Source organism: Callorhinus ursinus, unplaced genomic scaffold (genome assembly GCF_003265705.2).
Source record: "Callorhinus ursinus isolate GAN/ISIS: 27379988/994484 unplaced genomic scaffold, GSC_fseal_2.0 scaffold13, whole genome shotgun sequence".
Taxonomy (NCBI): domain Eukaryota; kingdom Metazoa; phylum Chordata; class Mammalia; order Carnivora; family Otariidae; genus Callorhinus; species Callorhinus ursinus.
The window spans coordinates 17,190,760-17,208,857 of record NW_027397075.1 but is presented as its reverse complement, the minus strand read 5'-3'; the positions used below and the strand labels follow the sequence as shown (position 1 = coordinate 17,208,857).

Below are 18,098 nucleotides of genomic sequence, written 5' to 3'. Positions count from 1 at the left end.
TCCTGTATCTAACAGGAGGCAGGTGGTATCTCGTTGTCCAAACCCCCAAATCTTAATCTCCTTCGTACAGATAAGTGGTAGAACGACAGCAATTATGGCACCACAAACAGCCTCTCTATGTCCACATCTTTGCCTGTAACCCCTGCCCTGTGTTGGGGGAGCTCACTGAGAAGACATGATCGACGGGTGACCTGTGAGGTGGACCCTGCTGATCAGGGCTCGTCACCCCCTCCCCTGTCCTTGGAACGTGGGTCCCACTTGCCTTCCCTGCTCCCAGAAGCTGTCCGCAGGTTGGCCTTCAGACAGTGATGTGGTGCTGGGACCACGTAAGCAGTCCATGTGACTGAACCCCATTAAGGCTCTTTACAAACTGCTAAAAGTCGGTGGGTGGATGCAGAGATCTACCCCTCTTGTGGCTGCCCAAGACAAGCCCCATATGTCCGTTCCCTCGCTTGCGAAACCGGCCACCTGCCAACCCGGAGCGGCCTGCCTCCCTCCTCAGGCCCTCGCCGAGCTCTGCTCACACCTGGGACGCCGCCGAGGCGCTTCTGAACCAACACGCTGGGCTTGGCCGTGTGACTCGCTTCGGCCAACAGGACACTAGTAGATCGGACGCAAACCAAAGCTTGAAGTGTTCCCGCTTCTCCCCTGGCCTCCCTGTGACATCATGAGAAGAGCCTGGGCATGTTGCTGGAGGACCAGCAGGGAGCACAACACCCTCTTCTCCCCATCAGCCCAGCCAACACGGGGGGAGCCAACCAGGGGACCCGTGGACGCACCGGAAATAGAAACCGCACCTGCTTGTGGTAAACAGGCTTGATCCTCTATAATCATCGCAATGAAGAACCGGGAAGGACGGGGCCAACCAGCCATGGGCCTGAGGAGCCAGAGCAGCTTGGTGGGGGGGGTGCTCTGCAGGGCCTGCCGTGGCCTGGGGGGCAGAGGGAAGCGAGGACAGGGCTCCTGCTCTCCCCGCCGCCTGGCTTCTGGCTCAGCAACCCCGTGACAGCACCTCTGTTCACACAGCGAGTAAAACGTTCCGTCTTTCCCTCTGACTAACAAGGACTTCGCCACAGAAAGCGACTGAAAATGCATTATACATGAGACACAGTTTCTGAACTAGTTGCAAGTGTTGTTCTAGGATATTTTTACTTCTCTTCAAACATTCCCTCTGGGGGTGAACTGGCCCACCAAGAAGTTAAACAGAAATAGAAAAGAGCCTTGAAGGAATCCACCGGGCCCCAGCCTGGTGAGCCAGCCCAGAACAGGGTCCCTGCAGCCCTCTGTGGCTTTGGGGACTCGTATCTTCCCTTCAAAGAGCGGGCAATGTTACCGGAGCTCAGGTCCACAAGGAGCATGTTTCAGAGAACCAACAGTTTCCCTGATTTTGTGATTAAAAATGTGGACTCTGGTCAGACTTGTCTTCAGATCCCAGCTCCACCGGCTTGGGAAGCATGAGACTCCGAAGGTAAACCTCTCCACGCCCTGACTTCTCGTCTTTCGGGTGGGGCTCCTCATCATGACCTACTTCATAGGGTTGTCGGGAGGATTACAGTTCATTCTTGTAAAGGCGGACAGTGGTCACTCAGGAAATGTAAGCAGCTCTTGGCCCCAGCATACTTTAGAAATCCACCAGCCAACACAGAATTCTGATCTGGAAGATTTCTGAGTCAAGGATGGCCTCTCTCTGGCCGCCGAGTTTGTGCGTCCCTTTTCACTGCCTTACGTCTCTCAGATAAAATGCACCGCTCCCTCCAGAGCCCTGCAGGAAGAACCGCACCAGCAGCCAAAGAGACTGGAAATCAAGTCAATCCCTTGTGGCAGGGATTAGAGAAAAGGACCGTCTTCGCTCTTCTTCCGAGTAGCTAATGCATGACAAACATTGTGATCCAAAGTGACGTGGGTCTTTCTCTCGGTTCTGGTACACTAATGCATTTAGTAGCCTTCTCTGAGGTCAAAGAAATTGGGGCAGAGTTTGAAACCGTCTATTTATAAATTTGTAGAGTCAGCAAACAGCTGATGTGTATAGGCACAGGACACAACCACGTTTTTAGAAAAGATTCTCCCCCTTATGTAAGTAGCACATGCTTACAGCATCAGTGAGCCATTGCCTTACTAACGCTGCATAACAAGTCATTCCAAATTTCAGTGATAATCATTTACACCTGCTCACGCATCTAAAGGCTGACTGGGGGTCACCGGATCCAGGGGGCTTGACTCTGAGCTCCAGGTGGGCTGAGGTCTGCATCCCATGCTCCTTGCACCAGTGGGTTGGCCTTGCTGATGTCAGGGACACCCAGGACTCTGAAGACTCAGCACACCCGCATACCTGCCCACATTCACGTGGCCAAGCCCGACATGAGTGCGGGGGAGGGGACCTGTGCAGTCACGTGGCAAGGTCATAGGTCCAGGCAGGGCTGGCTTCAGGGACATGACCCAAGCAGCTGCACATGACCCCACGGACACGGGGGATGGAGAAGGATCCAGAACGACAGTATGATCTTCCTACTCAACAAATGGGCTCTGCGCTCGGAAAGGGTCCTAACCGCTCCCCACCTCCTCCAACCCCACTGGTGGGACCCCGTCGTGAAACTTCTGCAGGGGACCCGGCTTCACAGCATTCAGCTGCACCTGACCCCGTGATGCCTTCCCCCGCGCCCCCCGCAGGTGTGGTTCGGATAAGCAGGAAGGGGGAGGGGCACAGGTGGTCATTAGTGGTAACACCTGTGGTCTTATCACTACCGCGCTCTTCCAGAGGACAGCCTGGCGCACCTGCCCCCTCCCACCAAAGACCTCAACACCCCAGCACCCCGACCCCACCCACTCCTCCTCCACGTCCCGGGGCGACTGCTCAATGGAGGGGGGAGAATTATCCATCCACCGTTTAGAGCCACAAACGTCAGAAACCTGCAGTGGGGCTGGAGACACGCTTGTGGAGTTCAGGGAGCAAGACGGAGATGCTCAGATGCATCAAAGCCAGAAGGGACATCCTGAACTCTGCACCTGAGTCTCCCTCCCCCCCCCCCCCCCCCCCCCAGGCTCAGCCAACAGGAAACCATCACAGACTCTGTTGTCTGACTTGGCCTAAGGGAGGTGACATTTCATGGGCCCCCGGGGACAACCGAGTCCAGGGTCTGAGGAGCCCCGCTCACAAGGCACGCTTCTCCTTACACTCATGCCAACCTCGGGCTCGCCCGTCAGCTCCTTTCCTCCAACCGTTTCCTGAAGTTGCAGACGCATCCGGGGCCCCTGGGCAGCTCAGCCTCCTCCGCGCGGGGCCCATGATGCTTCCCGCTCCCAAGCTGACCTCCGCAGCGACCCACGGAGCCCACGTCCCGCTCCAGCGGGAGAGCAGCATGTGAAGTGGCTCTTGCCACGGAAAATGAATCACACACGCACATCGACACGAGAATCCTGCAGTTCAGACAATTACCCAAAGAACACATTTTCTGATAATTAGAGAGCTAAAAATGGATCCCCTTTGAAAATCCCTTCCTTCCTCCCGAGAAAGCTGAGGAGGTGGTTTAGCAACAATCAGCTGTGGAGATACATCACATTCTGGGTGTTTGGGGGACAAGTTCCAAGAAATTTCTTGGAAGGTACAGTTCCCAGAAGGTGGTGGCGCTAACCAGACCCACTAACGCTCCTCACGTCCCCGGCATGGGCTCAGGCCAGGGAGGCCACGGGCCACCTCACCTGCCTCCGGGGTGTGCGTGAGCCCTGGGGGCGTCACACGGCGCTCCAGGCAGCTGCCGGGGGTCAGGACGCCTGCGGGAATGCGCCCGGCGCCGAGCAGCTCTGAGCTGCACACAACTGTAGCCTCTCAAGGCAGCGGCACCGGGAGGCGCTGTTCTCGCCACCCCCGGGGTTAGAGTCTCGCCAGAGGCTGGAGGATCATCAGGGCAGGGGCGGCATCCGGGCGCAGCAGAAGCCTGAGTCCCCCACCGCCTCTCCCGTGGAAGGGACCAGAGCTGGTGGGCAGCAGACGGGGGTCAGGTGACCACACAGACCCCAAGGAGGGCGGTGGGCACAGACAGGGCAGGAGAAGTTGTCAGTTAGGGACTGCCCCGTCGACAGCCGACACAAGAGAGAGCTACGTGTGACTTTAAAATACAAATCTGATGAAAGTAGTAAGTGTAGTAAATATAGTAGATGCACGTGTTTCGGGCTAGGTCCCCGTGCCGCTGGTCGTGGGGCCGAAGACCGCTGGGTCGCAGGACGCGTGATCGGGCACAGCTCTAACACCTAAGAACTTGAAGTCAGTGTTGCCTGTCCGCGGTGTCTACCCTGGACCAGCCTCCCCGGGGTTTCCCGCTAACGATGAACAGCGCCTGCGTTCCCAAGGGCCGCAGAGGCCTCTGCATGGGGGGAGGGACCACATGAAAAGGACGAGAAACAAAGAAAGGTACTTGTCGTAGATTTCCTGGAGCAAAATGCCTGCCTTTTTCTAGAAACTTACGCAAACTGTGTATAAATTGACAAATGGTAATGCTAATTCCCGCCCAGCCTGGGTTCTCTCCTGGCCTCAGCTCTGACCTTGGGCTCTAAGCAGGACCCTGGCAGACGCAGCCACCGGCCACTGTCCAGCCAGAGTCAGTGGCCAAGCAGTGCCGAAGGGTGAGCCAGACTCATAGGATGGATGTGAGAATCGGGGAGGCATGTTCAGGATGGGGGGAGGGAGCGTGACAGACTCTTAGGTGTCAGACGGGAAGTGACCACCGAAGGGGTTACTGGTATCCAAGATACGACAGGCGAAAATAACTGACAAATTCCTGAGTTGCCCTTAACACCAAATGTCATGTGTTTTCTTACATCATCCTTTACTCTTTGGGTCACTGGTTTCATATGTATTTTCCCTGTCTGACCGCACTTCCCTGCTGCGACCCACAAGTTGGGGAACCCTACCAGGCCAAGGCTCTAGGAAAGCATGAAAGGACAAGTGAGTAGCTGGAAAAATAAGTAACTACTTGATTAGACTCTCTCCTCCAGTGAAAGGTATCATTATGGAAATACGGAAAAAATCCAAAAGCTCGCACAGTTACTCCCTGTCAATGTCGGCGGGGTAGGTGTTTCTCTCGAATTCACCTACGGCTCAGAAGCTCCCTCTGGGTTGACAGGTGGCTTCCCCATCCCGTGGCCCGGCTGTGTCATGGAGGTGAGCTAAATACCAAGCTTGAGCTGCATGCACACACATGACCGTGCGTGTGCACATGTGTGCTTCCAGACGCACCCAAGGCCGCTGTGACCTACCACCCATCCGTTCACAACAACTCTCCCAATGCTTGGCCCCCCCTTCGATAACACTTCCCATCCCGCCCCCAAAACACTCCCAGTGATGCTGCCCATCAAACCACAAAGCTGAGCGGCAGGCTGAAACCTCAGAGGAAACCCAGCATCTAGTTAAAAACTTCCCTGAGCCCAGCAATGAACAAAAGCTGTAAGGTTACATGAGTTGGAAACGCCATCCATCATCACGCGAAGATAAAGAACGTCTGAGTCCAGCCAGAGGGCACCTGCAAATATCCGGTGCTGCCCTGTCACTTTGACTGATGGCCACCCCTTCTAATGAGCTCCTTTTATCTCTGGAGGCTTCCAGCAAACGAAAGGCTCACTTGCTCCCACCGCCCACTCCCCTGCCATTTGCCTTTTCTGGGGAGACAGGACTGGAGCAGGCACCGAGCCTCACCAGCCCCTTCCGCTGCGTGACCAGCCACAACCACGGGACTGCCCACCCTCGGGCATGGAGCTCCTGCACTGACCTTTCTCAGGAGGAAGCAGATGCGCTCGATGTTCCTCAGACGTTCCCTCTATCGGGATGCACAGGAAAGAAAAAGAGGGGAGGTTAGATGCTCTGCTGAAGGAACGTGAGAAGCCCCCACATTCAGCCCCCAGGAGAGGAGGCAGAACCCACCAGAGACCTGCGTGCTCCCACCCAGTGGCTCATAAAGAAGGAGATCAGGCTTGCGGTTACCAGAGACAGGGAGTAGAGGAGAGGGAGCTGGCCAGAGGGGGTCAAAAGGTACCAACGTCCTCGGGACGCCCTGGAGGCCGAGTCACCCTCCCCGGAAGGACTGCCCACCTGGGGCTCCAGAGCCCATGTGCCCTGATTAGAGTCTACGGTTGGGAATTTCTCTGCCCGCTGATTTTATTTTTCTAAAGCGAGTGCATTTAGAGGAAGGAATCATCCCACTAAATTAGACACCAGCAGCACCCCCCAGGCTAAGACGTCTCGAGACGTCGAAGTCCATCTCCGGAGCCCGGCTCAGGGCTGAGAACAGGCGCCCGCAGCCAAGCAGGGGGTGACGGTCACATCACCCTTTCCCGCAGTGGCTTCTTGTTTTCCAAAGCCCCTCTGAGCACAGCTGCAGCCTCTGTCCGATGCTTCGTTACGAGGCAATTTGGTGACCGTGGAAGCGATGCTAATGAACTTGCTCGCAGATCTGGGGAAGAGGGGTGGCTGGGCCACTTCAGCTTCCCTAATTGAATCGTACAGTGATTCCTGTGCATCCTTTAAGCCCAGAAGAAAGAGCCCCCACATCAGGACAAATTAGTGTCCACGTGGCTAGGAAGACAGACCACATCCTCTGCAGCAAACCCCGTGTCTGTCCACACGCGCATGCACACACACAAACCCCACACACGGCTGGGCATCGAGGCTGCCTACGTGGAGTATTAATAAGAGGAAAGGTGTGAGATGCCAGGCACAGAGAGGCTGCCACGGGGCGCGCACCAGCTCCTTCCCCACAAGCCGGTCCTCTGCTGGCTCCCCTTCCTTGATGGTGACACTAAAGGGCCCCGCCGATAAAGGAAGGGAAAAGGCTGAATGAGAAGCTAGGAGTAGAGCAGGGCCCTCCTCATCCCTTCCAGCTCCTGGACGGGGGTCCACCCCGAGGGCCCTGCAAGATTTGGAGCTCTAGGGGATCTTCAGTCCAGAGAGCCAGTGGGCCTCACACCTGCTCATACAGCTATGGTTTGTAAGCTAAGTCCACATAGGGCGGGCGTCACCAGTGGGCGGTAGCTTCTCCAAGCCAGCTGAGGCGGAGATGCATTTTCAGGGGCTCTACGGAGCCCGAAAGACCTCGAATGTGAGTTAATGAGGCATCCAAAGCACTTAGCTCCCTGCCAAGGAGTAAATCGTCAGAACCAAGAAAATATGTCTAATATTCTTCCGTGTAGGGTTTTAATGGATTTTTTTTTAGAAATCTCAGACAAGAGTGCTTTCCCAGGGGGGCTTCAGTCTGTCCACGGACTGTCTGGCCCACAGGGTCCAGGCTCCTTGATTAAGTCATTACCCAGTGAGAAGCGTGGCTTTCATGATAGGAGTGAAGAGCCGAGACCCAGCCTCCACGCTACCCCTCACCCTGCAGCAGATGCATTCTCCCTCTCGTCAACAACAGCTGAGCGCCTACTGTGTGCAGGCTGACCTTGCCCAGAGGCTGCTGCGGCTTGTGTGTCAGTCCTATATTCTCTTGGCTCCACGAAGCTGTCTCACAGCTTCACCGATCGCCTGGGCTGAACTGGCAGGACAGAAGGGAGCGGAGGACACGTTTCTGCACTAGCGTGCACCCGGGGTCATTCAAGAAAGCCTGGGTGTTTTCAGTGAGCTCATGTGAGCCCACACAGCTAGGAGGACGGATAGCGGCCCCCCTCTCGGACTAGAGCTCCCATGGGCCGGGAGTGTAACATGGTGCCAAACACAAAACACCCAGAAAGAAATGAGACTGGGGGGTAACCCTTCAGGCCTGGTGGGACCAAGTTATCACAGGTGGTAGGGGGAGGCCAGCAGATGGAAATAAAAATGGACTTTAATGCAAGTACAAAGCCTAAGAAGTTTCCAAGTGCATCTTAGGGACTCTTGCAACTTGCCACAAGTTTCTGCTTCACACCCTTGACTTTGAAAAGGGTTTGGCTCTATTTCACAGAACCAAAAAATCTGATGCCAAAGGGATGATAAAATCAGGCATTAGAAAATCCAGTCTCTGAAAGAGACACCATGGAGTGGCTAGGTGGTAAGAACACGGGCTCTGGGGACAGGCAGACCTCCAGGGGCTGTGGGCCCTTGCGTACGAGTCTGCATGTGCGGTAAATGATGCCATTCGGGCAGAGCTGTGAGGACTATGGGTTATACGTGTAAAGTTTCTAGTGTGCGGTAAAAACTCACCAAAACGTACGACTCCAATAAAAGCCCTATGCTTTACAGAGGGGACACTGAAGCCTAGTCCCCTGGTCTGGCTCCTCCTGGGAGTACATCTTTCTTCAAGGAGAACAGACCTCTTTGTCCGTGTTGCTAGAGTGACACCATAAGCCTTCTGGGTTAAGATGGACTTGCACTAGTAAATCCTGCTGTCCGGTCTACAACCTCTAACTGAAAATACCCACAGGGCTATTCAAACAAAAACTTGGCTTGGCGCTGGAACCCGGGGCCTGGAAGGAACTTCAACCACACGCAGACCCTGTGAGTGCAGGCTGAGAGACACACCTGAAAGAACCGTGTGTGCCCAGCAGTGCTGGTCTCGAATGAGTGTGGACAAGGCTCTGTCCACCCACGTGGTTGGTCCCCGGCCCTGGCAAGTGGGCTGCACCCACCCCATTCATTGGAAGTAGGGTCTTCCTCCTCTCCCTGCACAAGCCGCTTGCCATGCCCACTCCCGGGCATGAGGGAACTGCAGCCAGACGGGACAGTCAGATCGCACGTGCCGAGCCTGGATCCGAGGACCAGACCGCATCAGATTCCCCAGTGGGAGGCGAGCTGACCTCAGGCCCATGGAGCCTCTCGAGATGAGTGTCCCCCTGGGCAGTGGACGCGGGCCCAGGGGTTCTGTACCTCCACCCACTCTGGTGTCCCCCTCTGAGACACCTGGCCAAGCACAGAGTGCAAACAGCCACTAAGGAGGCTCCCGTGCCCTGCCAGCATGTTGGCCAACATGGAGCCTCTCTCCTTATGCGAGGATGAATAACCAGAACCGCCAGCACGAGGCCTTGAAGACTGGTCCGCCAAAGCACAGCTGACCTTTCTCACCTGGCTTACTGGGATCGTCCTATTTGACTTGCAAGGTACGTCGGGACCTGGGCGGACCTCAGGAACGAGAGGGGTCCTCGACGGCCCTGAGCCAGGAGTGGAGGCACTTTACCCACCCCCCATCGGAACATCCCTCCTCCACAGGCCCTGGTAACCGGCTCTGACACCACCCCCCCCGCCCCCGCCTGCACCCGCTACTTACTGCGTGAACAGGGTTACACTGGTCTATGGGGCTCTTAAAATCCGTCCTTAACTCATCGAAGGCAATGATCTGAAACGGAACGCGCAGAATTGAGATGTTAGTGCAAAGGTGAGTCAGTGCCCCGCGCCTTCCTGTAGATTTGCTTCAAAATAATACAGGAGGCAGGAAGAAGCTATCAGTGATCTAAGACTGGGCAGGAGGTGGTTGCCATCAAAGCTGGTGATGGACACTTGGTGCTGATCGAACTCCTCTGTCTTCTGTGTACGCTTAAAACTCCCCCACGCAGGGAAAGGGCAAGATACTGTTGAAGGGCACGCGCCTGCCACGTGCCTGCCACGCGTAGACAAGTAAGTCCGGTAGACTTAATGCACAGTCTAGTGCATACAGACAACGGAACTGTACCCTAAACATTAAACTGGCCAAGAGACCAGCTCTTAACTGCTCCAGTCACTGGAAGAAGTGACAGCTATGTGTCGGGACAGAGTGGTCACCACTCCTACAATGGGAACTGTTCTGCAACATCCGTGTATCAAATTTGCACAATGCTGCATGCCAAAGGTATTTATCTCAATTGTTGGAAAGCCCCCAAGTCAAGCTTCAGAGGCGTCCTGTGCTTTCCAAAGACATGGAGAAAACTCCATTACAGTAGCGGCAAGTGGAGGTGTGGATAAAAGCACAAGAAATTCCAACTTCATGCTAGCGCTCTCCACCTCTCTCCTGGTAGGAAGAAGCCGTTTATTCTCTATTTGTGTTTATTTTAGCAGAGATGCTGATGGGAAGTGAGACGGACAGAAGGCAGGGCAGAGGAGAAAGGTGGGAGACCGCCAACGGTAACGGAGAGGACATGACCTCCGGCGGTCCCCAGGCTGGACAGTCAGCTCCCGAGCGGTCCCGTCTTCACAGACGGTCCGCAGGACATGGGTCCTCGACTTCATTCTGGACAGAGACTCACAGCTCGCCGGACGGCACCAGCGTGGAGGCCCGAGGCGCTCTCAGCGCCATCTCTCCTGGGCTGCACATAGATGGGCTTAAGCAGCTCCCCCAGGCAGGCACATTCCAGGGGCCCGGAACGCTCAGCAGAACCACGGGAGCAACGAGGCTGGAGGCCACCCGCAGGTGTCCCCGTCCCAGCAACACGGGGCGCAGACGAAGTACCCAGCAGGGGAAACAATCTCCTTCCCTGCACAAAGCAGGTATAATTTTTAAAGCAGTCACACGTCATCCTGATTTCAAAACTCCTACAGAATTCGGGGGAAATTCTAGCATAACCTGTGTTAAGTATGACACATTTCTGCCTCATCCCTCGCCAGACAGTTAACTACCCGGCCTGTACTTGAACCGTGCGTGACAAGAACTCACCTCTCACTGAGGGTGCCCAGGCCATGCCCGGCTACCTCTAATTAATACTGTCTCCCGTTCTTGAACTTACATATGACTCCCTGAGGCTCCCGCCCACATCCTAAGCCAGTCAGCAAACTACAAAGCCAAATCCAGCCTGACACCCACTTTTGTACAACCTAGGAGCTAAGCATGGTTTCTACGCCTTTAAAGTCGTTGGAAAAAAAATCAAAAGAAGAATATTTTGTGACATGTAAAGATTATATTCAAATTTCAGATGCCGTAAATAAAGTTTTATTAGAACACAGACGCATTCATTCTTTCCTATGCTGTGTATACTTTCACGCTACAATGGGGGAGCCCAGTTGCTACAACAGAAGTCATATGCCCAGCAAAGCCCAAAATAGTTACTGTCTTACCCTTTACAGAAAAAATTTGCCAGCCCCCGGTCTACTCTTTTATTTTCCCTCTAAATCTTCACCATCCAATAAGGTAGACACAGTAAGCCATTTAAATTTTAATTGTAATGAGTTAAATTAAAAAATCAGTTCCCCCATTTTATTTGCTCAAAAACCACATCTGTCTGGTAGCTATTAAATGGCACAGACATAAAATATTTCCATCATCACAGGAAGTTCTATTATGTAGCACTGCTTTGGAGGCATATAGGATAGGTCAAATCACTCTTCCACAAGGAACCCCCTTAAGTAGCATCGGCTATCCTGAACCCAGCAAATCTTTGTTCTTCAGGATAACTCTCTCCAACCTTTATATAAGTGGACACTTATCCTGGTTGCCCTCAGCTGATGTTACGGGTTGTAAATGTCTGTACTAAAATGTGACTGTCAAAAGTAAACACCATATTCAAGATGAGGTCAGCTTAGCACAGAGAGTAAACATATCACCTCCTCTATTCTGTTACCTATGTCTCTGTTAATGCAACCTGATAGCATTAGCTTTTTTGTTTCCGCATCACATCCCTGGCTTCGTACTGACCTTGCATTGCCTAAAAGCCCCAGATCTTTCTTATGTGCTCATTAAACTCAGTCCACGTCGTTCTGCGTGCACGTTGTTGGATTTGAAGGCCTAAGAGCCAGAACTGACCTTTATCCCTTTTAATTCCTCCCTCTTTGGTTTGGTCTATCAGTCCAGTCAGCTGAGATATGATCTATCTCCCAACCACAAATCCTAATGAATATAATGTCCTCAATATGCACATCCACGTTTACCCTGACACAGATGCAAACCGAGCAGAGCCCAGGCAGGACAGAGCCCGAGGTTCGCCCTTCCTTGCTCCCATGAGGCTGGCATCAGTAATCCTTCAGCCTGTTATTTACGCAATTATACAGACAATGCACCATATTTTGATCCAGGAACTGAAAGTCAGTCCCCGGATGGCTTTAGAACCCCACACATGTTGGTGCACAACATACAAGCCCCAGGAGTGGGAAGCCCAGGAGGAAAGGAGTCAGCCTCCGGGCTGCAGCTGTGACTGTCCAGGTCCCATCCCGTCCTGACCCATGCGGGGCTGGGAAGGGAGTCTGGAGTGAAGGTGTGTGAAGCGCCGGGAGGCGGAGAGCGTGGAACCCTGGGGATTCAGAGCTGCTGAGCGCGTCTGAGAGCCAGGGCCTGGCCTGCAGGAAGGTGTGAAGAAAGGAGTGAGCCCTGAGTGTGACTTCGGTCCCAGAGCTCCGTGAGACAGAAGGTACTTGGCAGGTGCTTTCCCGGGCTGGTGCTGGCACTGTGTACAAGGCCAACAGAGGCTTCAGCATCCCCGCCCGCCGGAAGCACTCACAAATCCGTGCATCTGCTCGCCTGACACTTTGTTTGTTTATTACATGCTCACCACATGGGGCACTGGGCTTCGAGTGCATGTTTTGATTGTGTAATCCTCGGCCACCCCATGAAGTAGCTACTATTATTGTCCCCGTTTTAGAGGTTGAGAAGCTAAAACCAAAAGTAGTTAAAGTCCTTGCCCAAGACCACTGCTCTGGCCCTGAGATGCAAACCAAGGGCTCTCTGACACTGAAACCCATGCAGTTAGCATTACGATGCTCTGCCTCCCAAGACACACGGAGGGCAGGAAGTAGGATCCCAAGGACATCCGGAATGAGCGACTGTGTCCATGGAATGAAAGCAAGCTTCCAGGGACGCCTGGATGGCTCAGTCAGTTCAGCATCTGACTCTTGATTTCAGCTCAGGTCATGATCTCAGGGTCGTGAGATCGAGCCCAGCGTCGGGCTCCAAGCTCAGTGCAGAGTCTGCATGAGATTCTCCCTCTCCCTCTGCCCCTCCCCACCCCACTCACTTTCTCTCTGTAAGTAAATAAATAAAATCTTCAAAAAAGAAGGGAAGGGGAAGGGAGTTTCCAGAAGAGGTGAGGGTTAGGTCACCCTCTTCTTAGCACTCATTCATGGTTTCCCAGCCCCTGACTCCTGACCAGTGTCCAAGCCTGGGAGACACAAGCCATGCAATGGGGGTGGCCCTGTGCATGCCGCAGACTCTGCCTGCAGCCAAGCCATTAGCATCACGGATAGACTGTGAGTGTGACAAGCATCGTGATGACACCATCACCAAGGATGGCCAGGTGAATTCAGCGGGAGGCACAGCCCAGCTTCTGTGAGCCTCTGGGGTTCTGCTCCACCACGGGCCCCCACCCGACAGCACTAAGTGAGCTTTAACTGCTGGTCCTTCAAAGCCTATTCATGTTTTTACATTTATTTTTAAATTTACATACAATAAAATGCACTCTTTCTGGTTAAAGTTTCTATGACTCTTGACAAATGCATACAGCCATGTAAACACCACAATCAAAACACAGAACAGTTCTAAAACCCCCCAAAATTCCCTCCTGTTGCCCCTTTGGAGTCACCCCCCACCCAGCCCAGCAACCAGGAGTCTCTTCTCCATCCCTATCACTTTGCCTTTTCCAAAAAGTCATTCAAATGGATCGTGCAGTGTGTCAGCTTGTCAGACTGGCTTCTTCCAGTTGACAGAATGCGGTAAACTCAGCAGCATTGTTGCTCTTGTATCGATAGTCTGTTCTCTTTTTCCTACTGAGTAGTATTCCACTGCATGGATGGACCACACGTCTTCATTCCTTCACCTGCTAAAGAACATGTGGCTTGTTTCCAGTTTTCAACAGTTATGAATAAAGCTGCTATAAACATTTGCATACCCGTTTTCACCTAAACATATGTTTTCAGTTCTCTTGGGTCAATAGGAAGGGGATTGCTGGTTCGTGTGGTAGCTGTATGTTTAACTTCATCAGGAACTGAGAAACTGCTTTCCACAGAGGCTGTACCATCTTGCACACACCCACCCCAGCAATGAGTGAGAAGCTTGGCATCCTTGCCAACCCTGTGTCGGTTTGGATTTCTTCTATTTTAGCCACTTCCACAAGTGCATAAAGGTTTATATGTTTATATGTTTATATATTTATAAGGTTTATAGTTTCAATTTGCATTTCTCCAATGACTAATTGGAGATGTTGAGCATCTTTTCATGAGTTTAATTGCCATCTGTATACCTTCTTTTGTGAAGCGTGTGTTCAGATCATTTGCCCATCTTTTTTTTTAAGCTGTTTGTTTTCTTATTGATGATTTTTGAGAGCTCTTTATATGTTCTGGATGCGAGTCCTTTGTCAGATATGTGATTTGGCAACATTTTAATCTGCTGTGTGGCTTACTTTGCATTCTTAACAGTGTGCGTCTCAGAGCAAATGTTGCCCTAGTAACACTTCTCAGTTTGTCCAATTTATCTTTTTCTCTTTTATTGATCAAACTTCTGGCATTGGATCTAAGAACTCCTAAGGTACGCAGATTTTTCTGGGTTTTTTTTCCAAATAGCATTTTATTTATGGGAAAGTTTATTTTTTTAAAGATTTATGTAGACAGAGACTGTGTGCACAAGATGGGAGAGGGGCAGAGGGAGAGGGAGAGTCTCAAGCCCACTCCCCACTGAGCGTGGAGCCTATGCAGGGCTCCATCTCGCAACCCTGAGATCATGACCTGAGCTGAAATCAAGAGTCGGTTAAGACTGAGCCACCTGGACACCCCCCTTTATGGGAAGGTTTAAGCTACAACTTCAGTTCCCTTAATAGATGTAGGACAATTCGGGTCATCTTGAGCTCTGACAGTTTGCAGGAATTAGCCCATTTCACCAAAATTGTCAAGTGTACAGGCTGAACTTGAAGTCAGGGTCCCCCCCCCCCACCGCTGTTTCACTTTCTCTCGTATGCCATCTCCTCTCCTTGTTTTCTCACCGAACTCTTGAGACGGAGGTTCCTACGAGCACAGACAAAAGCTAGAAAGGGCAGCCACAGATCAGCAGTGACAAAACTAGAAGCGCGGTTCTCCCACCAGCTGTGGACCAAGGACTCTGGAGACCCAGGCTGCCTGGGGCCTCACTGGGCTGGGCCGGGCGGACAGGGCAGAAGCAAGGCCTGGGGTGGAAACGGGGGGTTTGCCAGAGACGCTGCACAAGAGGGAGATAGGTCAGGTGCCAGGACCCGGACGTGTGCCGAGCTGGAGGCTCAGGAGAGGCTGAGGCAGGCCAGGGGAGCATGTGAGAAGTCAGGAAGGAAGCAGGCCATGAGAAGAGAAAGCACGTGGTGTGAGGCTATTTCTGTGAACGCTGAGCCCTGTCCGTGCCGACGCTAGGCTTAGGCCAACTCAGCACAGAAGTCCTGCCCCAAACTCTCCAACTGCTCCCCAGCCCCGACCTCCACGGGGTCATGGAGCAACGACGCCCTGGCCACCGGAGCCCCCGTGAGGGGCCTCACCCGGGCTAGAGGCGCCCCCTTCCCACAGCAACATCAGTCCCAAGTGTTGGGCGGGGAGCAGGCAGGATCCACCTCAAGGGGTGGGGGGAACCTAGAAATACTCCAGGAGGTATCACAAGGAGCCTTCCTCTGCAGCCCAGAGGAGGAGTAATCAGGAGATTAAAAATTACCGTGCTTGTCTAAAACAGTTATTTTGCTAAAGAATAACCATGCTGTGTACTGCAGCAAAGCCTTCCTGGAAGAGTAAGAAACGGCAGAAATCTCAACCTGCAGTAGCTAATGAGTCCCCAGGTCTGCCCCACTGGGAGCTTAGCACGAGTAGAAGCCTCTTTTCTCTGGAACATTCTCTCTGCTGCCTCCACTCCACAGTGCCGTCTGGCTTCCAAAAGCTCTCAACTGAGTGAGCCCTCATGATCGCAGGTCTGTGTCACGTTATCTTACTGCAGTGCTCAATCTGCTCACGCACTGGGCGCGCTGGATGGGGGTGCCCCCCGCGCGCCTGGGCCGGTGAGTGAGCAGCAACCCCCACCGGACCCCGTCCTGGAGCCCGGAATCAGCTGTGCTCCGCCCAGCACCGTGTGCTGTTTCTCCGTGGTCAACAGGGTGAAAACAAAGTGCTGACTTACTGATCGTGCCCGGCCCTGTTCTTAGCCTCGGACCGCAGCACTGAGCAAGACAGCGTCCTGTCATCACAGAGCTCATCACGGGGCCGGGGGGCCGGGGTGAGGAAGAAACAGGATTGAGGGGCATCAGGGAGGACTCTGGGGAGGGGCCACGTCACCCGAGGGACCTGCATGAGCAGGAGCCAGACATGGAAAGTTCCAGAAGGAAGTGAGGCTGCAGAGGCCCCGAGAGGGGAATCAAGGTCTGCAGTGGGGAGACACAGAAGGTCACAGCGGACACAGCCCGCTGATGGAGAGACAGTAGGAGGTGAGGTCAAGAGCAGGAATGGGCCAGGAATCCCACCGTGCGAGCCTCCTGTGGCCATGACCCGTAAGGTAGGCCCCCATGGCAAGGCACCGAGCAGCCCCCCAGTACCCGGGTGCCGTGGCCTCTGGGTGGCATGTGGAACTGAGCATGCCTGCAGCTTGCGGCCTCTCCACGACCAAGGGAGCTGCCTGGATGAGACCAAGAGGCCATTAGTGACAGGCCAGGGCATGCGAACCCAGCGCCAACCATGCCCACCAGGGAGATGCCGGTGGGCTGACAATTTTCAGACCCAGTGAAAAGTCAGTGCTCAGAGGCAGTATGAGAAAAGATCATGCATCCTGGCTCGTCGAACTCAGGAAGCCAGAGATGAATTTGGCTGCCCCCCAACCCCACAGAGAGCAACAGAACGTTGGGAAAAACACGCCACAGGAAAAGGGCACATGGCTGGGGCCGCCAGAATTTCTGCCTACCGACCCATCCAGCTGCAGGGCCTGCACTCAGACCCCTACAGACAGTAAAGCCACCTGGGCCACGCTCCTCTCTTGACTTCTCCTTGTTGTGGCTGAACAATGTCCCCCAAAGTCTTGTCCTCCTGCAACCTCAGACCTGACCTTATTTGGAAGTAGGGTCTCTGCAGACACATCAGTTAGACGCTGTAAGAGAAAAGGACATGACACTGCAATGTTGCAGCTGCAAACCAAGGAGGCGCACGGATCGTCAGGGGCCACCACCAGCCAGGAAGACGCAAGGGGGGCTCTTCCCTTGCCCTCCGGAGAGGGCAGCACCCTGCCGTCACCTTGACTCTGGACTTCCAGCCTCCAGCACCGGGCGGGGGTAAACGCCTGTGGGTTTAAGCCACCGAGGCGGTGGAAGCCTGTGAAGACACTCCATTTGCAAAACGTCTGAAAGTTCTGCTATGACGTCATCGGGAAGAAGTGGCTTTGGTGGCAACAGTGAATGTGAAAGAAGCATTGCCGACCCAAAATAAATGCCTCCCCAGGAGGCGGGCTTCTATACACGCCCCAAGCCATGCTCAGAATGCACTTGTGATTTAGAAATAAGTCGGGTGTATGTTTTTATTTTTTTTTAAGTAGGCTCCACGCTGGAGCCCAATACGTGGCTTGAACTAAGACCCCCGAGATCAAGACCTGACCTGAGATCAAGAGTCGGACGCTTAACCAACTGAGCCCCCCAGGCGCCCCAGAAGTTGGGTTTTTATGTCCTTGCCATGTCTTATCCCAACCACAGCAATTCCTACAAACCTCAGCCCAAGGCTTGGCGCCCTTTCTGAGGGTCAGGAGCTCCGCGAGACGGGAGAGGGGTGATGGACAGGGACAACTTGACCGCTTGGGACACGCAGACATGGCTTGAATGTCTAGTCCTGGTTCTATGCCCAACATCGGTACAGCTGTGAGTCCTAGCGTTCCCGTTCACCCATCCTAAGCTGCTCCAGGCAAGGGTTTGCTACGCCACTTCCCAGCCCCTAGGAAGGAAGAAGCTTTGGCTCCAAACTCAGGGATACCAGCCGCTTCCTCGGACCTGGCTCAGCTCCTGTCACCACTCGGCAAGTGAAAAGATGCAGAGTGTCTGGCACTCGATCCACTGCCCACCTCTTTTTTTTTTTATTTTTTTATTATTATGTTAATCACCATACATTACATCATTAGCTTTTGATGTAGTGTTCCATGATTCATTGCTTGTGCATAACACCCAGTGCTCCACGCAGAACGTGCCCTCCTTAATACCCATCACCAGGCTAACCCATCCCCCCACTCCCTTCCCTCTAGAACGCTCAGTTTGTTTCTCAGAGTCCATAGTCTCTCATG

General features: G+C 53.6%; 1 protein-coding gene across 11 annotated transcripts in view; it reads right to left on the bottom strand.

Annotated features, from left to right (window-relative positions):
• CNIH3 (cornichon family AMPA receptor auxiliary protein 3) overlaps window positions 1-18,098 on the bottom strand; it is a 218,051-nt gene that overhangs the window by 41,036 nt on the left and 158,917 nt on the right. For all 11 annotated transcript variants that reach the window (XM_073899835.1, XM_073899837.1, XM_073899833.1 and 8 more), the window contains 2 exons: window positions 9,222-9,290; window positions 5,760-5,807 (listed from right to left, as the gene is read on the bottom strand). In XM_073899835.1, the coding sequence (XP_073755936.1) occupies window positions 5,760-5,807; window positions 9,222-9,290 (117 nt within the window). The remainder of the gene's footprint in view (window positions 1-5,759; window positions 5,808-9,221; window positions 9,291-18,098) is intronic.